Source organism: Plecotus auritus (genome assembly GCF_963455305.1).
Source record: "Plecotus auritus genome assembly, chromosome: 5".
NCBI lineage: Eukaryota > Metazoa > Chordata > Mammalia > Chiroptera > Vespertilionidae > Plecotus > Plecotus auritus.
The window spans coordinates 123,293,618-123,303,803 of NC_137776.1; the positions used below are offsets into that span (position 1 = coordinate 123,293,618).

At 43.7% G+C, this 10,186-nt stretch overlaps 1 protein-coding gene across 1 annotated transcript in view; it reads left to right on the top strand.

The window, feature by feature from the left end:
• Positions 1 to 10,186, top strand: part of SAXO1 (stabilizer of axonemal microtubules 1) — an 86,158-nt gene extending 75,972 nt beyond the window's left edge. The window contains exon 4 of the mRNA XM_080671462.1: positions 9,097 to 10,186. Coding sequence (XP_080527588.1) covers positions 9,097 to 10,100 — 1,004 coding nt within the window. The 3' untranslated portion in view covers positions 10,101 to 10,186. The remainder of the gene's footprint in view (positions 1 to 9,096) is intronic.

Sequence of the window (10,186 nt, forward strand, 5' to 3'; positions counted from 1 at the left end):
AAAAATGTACAAATCATAATTATAAAGACTAATGAATTTTTAAACTTCATTTAACAAGTATTTATTTTTCCTAGTTATCATTTATTTATTTTTAAAATTCTCATCTGAGGATATGTTTTTATTGATTTTAGAGAGGGAAGGGGAGAGAGAGAAAAACATTGATCAGTTTGGTTGCCTCCCATACGCATCCTGACTGGGATCTAACTCACAACCTAGGTATGGGCCCTGGTCAGGAATTTTGGTGCTTGGGATGATGCTCCAACCAACAGCTGCCAGGCCAGGGCCATTTATTTCTTTTTTATTTGTTTAATTTATTTTTAATTACAGTTTACATTCAGCATTATTTGTATTAGTTTCAGGTGTACACCATATTGGTTAGAGTCCAGGGGTGGGCAAACTTTTGGACTCGAGGGCCACAATGGGTTCTTAAACTGGACCGGAGGGCCAGAACAAAAGCATGAATGGAGTGTTTGTGTGAACTAATATAAATTCAAAGTAAAGGAGCGGAGGGGAGAGCAAGAGAACCCTCCGCTCTTTCGGCTCCGCGGGCCGGATAGAACAGCCGAACGGGCCGGATCCGGCCCGTGGGCCGTAGTTTGCCCACGGCTGGTTAGACAGTCATATAGTTACTTTACAAAGTGTTCCCGCCAATATTTTTAGTACCCACCTGGACCATACACTGATATTACAATATTATTGAATGTATTTTCTATACTGTGCTTTACCTCCCATGACTATTTTGTAACTACCAATTTGTACTTCTTAATCCCTTCACCTTTCTCACCCAGTCCCCCGACCCCTATTCCCTCTGGCAATCATTAGTCTGCTCTCTGGTCTAAAAGTCTGTTTCAATTTTGTTTGTTCATTTATTTTGTTCTTTAGATTGCATATATAAGTGAAATCAGATGATTTGTCTTTCTCTGACTGACTTATTTCACAGCATAATATGTTCTAGGTCCATCCATTCTTTCGCAAATGGTAAGATTTCATTCATTTTTATGGCCGAGTAATGTTCAATTTATATATGTTCCACAAGTTTTTATTTTTGCACTGTACAACCCCCTTCAGTGCTCACAGCCCACGGGTAAGGTGTTCCTCAACAATTTTATCCACTTGGGTTGATGGGCACTTGCGTTGCTTCCCTATCTTGGCTATTGTAAATAATGCTGCAATGAACATAAGGGTGCATATATTCGATCAAATTAGTGTTTTGGGTTTTGTCAGATCTATACCCAGAGGTGGAATCACTGGGTCTTAAGGCAGTCCCATTTTTAATTGTTTCAGGACCCTTCTTACTGATTTTCCACCAACAGTATATGAGTGTTCCCTTTTCTTCACATGCTCAACAACACATGTTGTTTGTTGATTTATTGATGATAGCCATTCTGACAGGTGTGAGGTGATTTTTTTAAAAAATATATTTTTTATTGATTTTAGAGAGGAAAGGAGAGGGAGAGAGATAGAAACATCCATGAAGAGAGAGAATCACGCATTGGCCGCCTCCTGCATGCCCCCTAGTGGGGATCGAACCTGCAACCCAGGCATGTGCCCTTGACCAGAATCGAACCTGGGACCCTTTGGTCCACAGGCCGCTGCTCTATCCACTGAGCCAAGCCAGCCAGGGCAGGTGATATTTCATTGTGGTTTAATTTGTACTTTTCTTACAGTTAGTGATTCTGAGCATCTTTTCATATATCGGCCATATGCATATCATTTTTATAGAAAGTGTCTATTCAGGTCCTCTGCCCATTTTTTAATTGAATTGTTTGGGTTTTTTTTGGTGTTGAGTTGTGTGAGTTCTTCATAAATTTTGGATATTAAGTCCTTATCAGATGAATCATTGCCAAATATATTCTCCCATTCAGCAGGTTGTCTTTTTTCTTGTTGATGGTTTTCTTTGCTGTGCATAGAAAATGAATTTTGACTGAACACATTCATGTAAACAGCACCCAAATCAAGAAATATAACATTGAAACTCCCATCCAGTTACCCTCCCCACCCAGGATAGAACCATTATGCTGAATTTAAACACCATAAATTAGTTTTGACAGTTTTGAATTTTATATAAATGAGATTGATTCATTCTTTATTGAGCATCTACTACATACATCGTAGACGTGGCATTAGGGACTGTGAAGGAAGCACAGTGACCTTATGTGACTTTTGAATCTGGTAGGGACACAGGACATGGAGTCTTATGTGTGGTGCAAGCAGTGTAGCAGTCCCTCTGTGGAGCAGAAGCCATAGGCTGAGGCCATGGGAATGGAGGCCAGGCTTATCAGTAACTTTTCTGCTTATGATGCACATAGATTCCCTAGGAATACATGCTGAACTGTACATGTAACATGTTTCTGAATCTCTAAACAACTGTGCTAATAGTTGCTTTTATGTAGTCAAGCCAAACACTTAGGCACAAGGAGTGGGGAGGCTTGGGGATGGGGGGTTTGGGGAAAGTGTAGAATGTTCTTGAAGCCCTTCCAGGAACTCTAAATCTATATTTTAGAAGACTTTGCCTGTGGCTGAGCTTCCCTGCTTCTCCTAGGAGCTGGGACTCAGTACCTCTTCAGCAATGTGGTCTTCGTTTTTCTACCTTCTTATCATTGCTATCATTCTCGTCCATTTTTTCCATAACTACCTTCTGCCAAGCCACATTCTGGACACTGTAATACCCAGCAATGGTTCTGCCTTTGCGCACCCCAACATCGTCCTTCCGCTTGCTCTCTTACCCACTCCCATCGGCAGTCCTTGGCCTCACTGGGACCTCAGTCCACTGATACTTCAGTCTTTCTTCTCATCAGCCCTGCCTGTGTCTGTCCCCCATGTGGCCTATTCCATGTTGTATTTTTGTGTCCTTTCTCTTCTGTTCTTTAGTTGCTTCTTCCTAGCAAAGCCCCAGTTCTGCCTTCTCTGGGCATACATCTGAGCAGAGCTCCTGTCTTGTCAGCGGTTACTCATTTTCCACAGAAAGGAACCAGGGGGGCTTTTAAAAATGGCCATCTCACTTGATTTCTTCTCCACTTAAAAGTCCTCAAATAGGAGAAACCAAGATGGTAGCATAAGGTATACACCTGTATGTGCTGCCTCTCACAACCACACCAAAACTACAACTAAAAGACAAAACATCTATCACCCAGAACCACAGAAAAGCTGGCTGAGTAGAAGTTCTACAACTAGAAGGAAAGAGAAAAGAGTATTGAGACCGGGTAGGACGTGCAGAGGCGTGGAAAAGCAGAGGTACGGAGGTGCGCGAATCGGGCTGGCGACTGGGTGCATTGTTTTTTTCAATCCGAAGGGAGACACAAGCTCCTGACTGCTCTGAACTCCAGTTTCTGGCGAGACTCTGGGGACCCAGACTCCTACGGGAATAAGTGGGATGTCTGGCATCAGGTCAGAAAGTGAGGGTGGCTTTCTCGCAGAGGTGCTCACAGGAATCATTGTTGACTGCGCTGGGGTGCGGGACGCTGGGATGCGGAAACGTGGAGACGCAGAGAGGGCTGACTGGCAGCCTTCTCTGTTTGCCACGCCTAGTGATTCCCTGAGACCCTGCCCCACCCAATTTACAAACCCACCCAAACTGTGCATAGCGGCTTTTGCATATGAATGGCCTGCCCCTTAGCAGCTTAACCTAACAAACTGCAGCTGGGTCAGCTCCAAAAATTCCAAACACCAAGCAAAGAGGAGAAATCAGCTCCTGCTGGGTGGCCTAAGACAGTAGCTGACCTGCATCTCCTTGGAGATTCAGGAGCCAGTGTACCTAGTGGTCAGTGTGAGACGACACCAGATTTCAACTCCTCACATCCATAAGTGACACATTCAAGAGGCAGACTCAGTGAGCACCAAGCCCCACTGAAGCAAGTCCTGCACAGCAGTTCTTCCATTATCGACACAGCGGGTCCTCAGAGCCAATTGGCCTGGAGGTCAATTCCTCCCAGTGTACCAACAGCAATCAAGGCTTAATTACAACAAGACTGTGCACCCAGCCCACAAAGGGGTGCACCAAGAGTGTCCACCTCAGGTGATTGGGGAGGCTGAACCACTGGGCCCTATAGGTCACCTACCACACAAATCCACTCCATCAACACAGGGAAGCAGCCAAAATGTGGAAACAAAGAAACATGTCACGAATGAAAGAAATGGAGGAAAGCAAACTACTGGATATAGAGTTCAAAACCACAGTTACAAGGTTACTCAAGAACCTTCTAGAAACCTCCAAGGAACTTAGACCTTTAAGGATCTTAATGAGAATGCCAAAAAAATAGAAAAGGACCAGTCAGAAATTAAGCATACACTGTCTGAAATAAAGAATAATATACAGAAATTCAACAGTAGACCAAAGGACCCCAAGAATCAAACCAAAGATTTGAAATATGAGGAAGCAAAAAACAACCAACCAGAAAAACAAAAAAAAGAATCCAAATATATGAAGATAGTGTAAGGAGCCTCTGGGACAACTTCAAGCGTACCAACATCTGAATTATGGGGGTGCCAGCAGAAGAGAGAGAGCAAAATATTGAAAACCTATTTGAAGAAATAATGACAGAAAACTTTCCCTACCTGGTGAAAGAAATAGACTTACAAGTCCAGGAAGCACACAGAACCCCAAACAAAAAAAATCCAAAGAGGACCACACCAAGACACATCATAATTAAAATGCCAAGGGCAAAAGACAAAGAGAGAATTTTGAAAGCAGCAAGAGAAAAACAGTTACCTACAAGGGAGTACCCATACAACTGTTAGTTGATTTCTCAACAGAAACTATGCAGGCCAGATGGGAGTGGCAAGAAATATTCAAAGTGATGAACAGCAAGAACCTACAACCAAGATTACTCTACCCAGCAAAGCTATCAATTAGAATTGAAGGTCAGATAAAGAATTTCACAGACAAGAAAAAGCTAAAGGAGTTCATCACCACCAAACCAGAATTAAATGGTGAAGGGTATTCTTTAAGAAGAGGAAGAAGAAGAAAAAGGTAAAGATAAAAATTATGAACAACAAAGTGACAACAAATACATACCTATCAACAAGTGAATCTAAAAATCAAGTGAATAAAAAAATCTGATGAACAGAATAAACTGGTGAATATAATAGAATTAGGGGCATAGAAAGGGAGTGGACTGACAATTCTTGGGGGGAAGGGGGTGTGAGGGGTGCAGGAAGAGATTGGACAAAATCTTACACCTATGGATGAGGACAGTGGCAGGGGTTAAGGGCATGGGGTGGGGGGGAAATCGGGTGGAGGGGAGCTATGGGGGAAAAAAGAGGAACATCTGTAATAATCTGAACAATAAAGATTTATTTTAAAAAAAAGTCCTCAAATAATTATCATGGTTCTTAGGATAAAACCCTAACCCTTTTCCAACTCCTGATGCCTTGCAGATTCTCGTGCCTCCTGCCAGCGCCCCTCTGCTCTGCCCCAGGACCTTCTTTCAGTTCCTTTCCTCCATCCCTTTTCTGTCTCAGGACATGTCCCACATGCTGTTTCCTCTCTACAGAGCCCTCCTCCCTTGCCTTGTCTAGCACTTGCTCTTCAGTGAGTAGCAGAAATGTCACACCCTTCAAGGCCTTTCCAGACCTATCCCCGACTCCTTGCCAGACTAGACACATCCTGTTAGATGCTCTCAGAGTGCCCTGTACTCCCCTGTTTTGTAATTCATTGCATAATTTTCTCCACCCCTCACCCCCCTTAACATTTGTCTCTTTGGCCGGACTGTAAGCTCCAAGAGGGCAAGGATCTATCTTTCTCTTTGCCAGTTACACCCAACAAGGCAGGCACTGTAGTAGATGGTTTACAAAGGAGTCAGTAGTACCAGGTACATGGTCGTGGCACTCTTGCCTCCTGATTCCTTTTCATTCAAGTGATTACGCAAGGCAAAAAATGGGCACCATGGACACTGAGCAGGCAGGAAGGAGCCCTTACTTCTGATGGGGGAGGGAGCATGCACTTTTAGCTACAAACTCTCCTTTCCTCCATAACCTTTCTATGGCCCTCCTGGATTTGTGAATCTTGGCTTAGTTAGAGGCTCTTTAGAGCAACTGCGTGAGCAGCCCAGTTCCCCTCCCCACCCTTCCCTAGGTGCAAGGACAGGTCTGGGAATGAGAAATGCTCCTTGCTTGCCTTAGGGGTTGGCAAAGGCACAGTAGACCATTGTTGTTATTTGAAGACAGTCCTCCATCTTTATTCCAGCAAAATACTCAAACACACAGAAAACAACAACCTAATACATATGCTTTAATCTCTCCCCCACCAACCCCCAAATTCCTCACCTCCAAACAGCTACATCTAAAATTTCCCTCTGCAAACCAGAGAATAGTGTTCCACTGCTAAAATGAAACAGTGGCTGGCTTTCCCCTATTGACAAAGTTAAAATTGAGTAACCCCTATATTCTTCTCCTTTTTTCCCCTTGAAATGCAGATGTAAAAGCAAACAAATCAGTATGTAGCCAATGAAATGTACTTATAGTTAGATTTGATCCACAGGTGCCTGTTAGCAACCTATGTGTCTTAGTAGTTTTTTGGAATAATATATACTTAACATATTCTATTAATGTAAAATGGTTGCTTTGCTCCCTTACTCCCCTATCATATATAATGGCTTCCAAAACTGGGCCTTGAATGGCCAGCATATGTTTTTCCAGCATTTAGCACATTACAAAGGGGATGACATTACCAAGGTGTGCTTAGCGAGGAAGTGCATTAATGAGCGGTTCTGGACCATTGTTTATAAGGGCTCCGGTGACACAGTGTGGCAATGGATTTGCACAAATCCTCACCCAGCCGATTACTCGGTGGGTCCTGACCAAGAGCTGGAGTGAAGGCTTGGGGAAGACCCATGGCATTTACTCTGCCCTTGCATAAGTCCTGCACAACCTCTTGTATGTGTGAGGGGCCCTTGCCTTATCTCTTGGAGTATCACCTTTTTCAAAAAAATGTTTTTATTAATTTTTAGAGAGAGGAAGGGAGAGAGAAATAGAAACATCGATGAGAGAGAAACATGGATCTGCTGCCTCTTGCATGTGCCCCCACTGGGTATAGAGCCTGCAACTGGGAATTGAACTGTGATCTCCTGGTTCATAGATTGATGCTCAAACACTGAGCCATGCTGGCCAGGCTGGAGTATCACCTTTTGATGACTTGTTTGTCTCTTGTGGAAACTTGCTGCTTTAGTAAGTTTTTTCCATAGCAACCTTATGGTTTTATGGCCATACAATGATTTTCCTTCCAAAGAGGGGGAAGAAAAAACAACCAAAGACCAAGCTCATTAAATATGTGTATTTCAATGGGTTCCATCTATATTATATCTATATGCTCCACTTACTATGGTTCTACAGGGAAAATATGCAAACTTTCCCCTTTCCACTCGTATAGCCAGCACCTCTACTAGAAAACCACCAGTAAAATATGCTCCAGCAGCATTTGGTTGTAATTTTGACATTTTCAAAACACTGTGCAATTGGAAAGATTGAGAGTGTAATTACTTGATGCTCAGCTTTAGGTTTAGCTAAGTTTTTTTTTTTTTTGAGACACATTATTGAATGGAATCCCTTTTAAAGAGGTTCTTGCCAATTACCCACATGACACCCTGGCCCTGAAGGGCTTTACTGATGGTTTTCATGCTTATGAACAGTTTGTCATGTGGAATTCTGAGGTTTTCAGGGTCTTGTGGAGGTTTTTTTTGTAATATATGCTGGGTGGAGGAAGTTAGAAGGTTGGATAATAATGTGGTTTAAACTGTATTGTTGGGTATCAGAAATTACATGAGGCAACTTTCAGCTTAGGACCCTGTTTTCTGATCACTTCATCCATCATGGAAGAGGGCCAGAAAAACCCTGTCCTTCCCACCCCCATGGACCTTGAGGCAGTGTGTAGGCATCTACAGGTAGATATCCCCATATCAGGGAGGCCTGAAGTCTGACGGGGAAACATGTGGTTTATATTCAGCAAGATGGTTCTCTCTGAGGCCCCCTAATGCTTTCAAGATGCTGATAGAGCCATTAATGGCTCTTGGAGAAAGATTAGATTTTCAATTAAAATGAAGCCAATTTAAAATAAATAGTTGGTAGTATTATTAGCCTAAAATAAACTTAAGAGTGTGTCTGGGGGCGAAGGGGATGTCAGGACTTCCAAAGTGGTGGAGTGAGGAACTTGGCAAATGCTCTGCCCCAAAAGCAACAATAAAACTGGACAAAACAGTAAAAAATCAACCATTTTAGGGCTCAGGAAACCAAAGGCATACAGAAAATTGAAAAGTATTTATTTAAGAAACACTACTAAACCATTGTTACGAACAATGGGAGTTTGTGGTGTTTTATCCTGGGGCTTCCATCACCCCTCTAATCCCCCCCGGCCCCCCATGCCTGATCCATCTGGGCAGACTAGGCTGTGGGCAAGTATCTTAGTCTCTCTGCATTTCTAACATGAGCATATTGATGGTACCCACCTCATTAGGGAAGTCTGAATATTAAAAGAGTTAACACAGAAAGCATCACGAATACTGTCTGTGATATAATAAACGCTATATAAGAGGCAGTTGCTACTATTCTCTCACCAGCCAATACAATGCCCTTATTCCCTTGGATTTGTGTGGATTAGATGTATGGGTTGAGGGACACAATGGCAGTTTTCCCATGCACACCAGGCAGGCCTGGTTGGTCTGGCTGGCAGCCCATTAGTTGTGGGTTGTGACTCCCCTGTCTCACTGTATCACATGCATCTTCCCAGTCATTCTGTGCTGATTCAGAGAGGGCACCTTCCCCACAGAGGGGTGGAACTGTTCTTGGACTAGAGTAAGTTAGTGGTGTGACATCTCTGCTAGAATCGGTTCCCTGGATCTTCCCACGGCCATGGACCCTCTAAAATACCTGTGTACAGCATTGTAGGGTGTGATATAAATTTTTCTCTTCTGCACAGTAACTCTCAGATACCATAAATTTGAAATATCAAGCCCTTGAGTGAAGTGATGGTAGAGATCTACTCTGTTCTTTTGTCACAAAGAACATCTCACTGAAGACTAGTGTATGGCTTTGAAGACCCCTTGGAATACATGCAGGTTGAGTGAATTGAATTATGAATAATTACCACTTCTGCTTTATTTTCAGCTGATTATTTACCCTGGAACCAACCAAGACGAGAGCTAATTCGTCCAGAACACAACTACCGGCCAGAATCTACTAGGTTTGATACTAGAACCACACACCAGGATGATTACTCTTTAAAGGGACTAGTGAACACCATGAGCTGTAAGCCTCCAGCCATGCCCAAGGTCTGTAACATCCCCCTGGAGGATCTGACTAACTACAAGATGAGCTACGTGGCCCACCCTTTTGAGAAGCGTTTTGTGTATGAGGCAGAGAAGTTCAAACCCTGTGAAATCCCCTTTGAAAGCCTCACCACCCACAAACAGTCTTTCCGGGGCCTGATGGGGGAGCCAGCCAAGAGCTTGAAACCTCCAGTCAGGTCCTGCAGATTAGACGCACCTTTCTGTAACACCACTGAGTTTCGAGATAAGTACCAAGCATGGCCAACGCCCCAATTGTTCTCCAAACCTCTTGTCCCCTATGTCCCTCCTGAAGAAAAGATGGACCTTCTGACAACAGTGCAATCCCATTACACATACCCTAAGGGGGCTCCAGCTCAGTCCTGCCGACCAGTGGTTTGCATCAAGAAAGGTGCCCGCTTCGAAAGCTCCACAACCAACAGAGATGACTACAAGCAGTGGGCCAGCGTGCGCATGGAGCCAGTCAAGCCCATTCCCCAGCTGAACCGTCCCACCGAGCCCTTGGACTGCCTGACCACCACCAGGGCCCACTATGTGCCCCACCCACCCATCAATACCAAAAGCTGTAAGCCCCTCTGGTCTAGTCCCCGAGCAAATGTCCCTGTGGAGGGCCAGACCACATACACGATCAGCTTTACTCCCAAGGATTTGGGTAGGTGCTTGGCTTCATACCCTGAGCCCCCTGGCTACATCTTTGAAGAAACAGATGCTTCTGGGCACAGGATATACAGGCCAGTTTCTCACACAGGTTCTCGGCGGAACAGCCCTCTTTCTGTAGGTGATTCCGAAAACCCCAACCATCAGGAGTTGGCAGTGTCAGCCTGATTTTTTAAAAAATTATTTAGAAATTGCAAAATACTTTTAAAAGCAGATGATTGAAAATTATTTGTTGGACAAAAAAGAAATTCCCC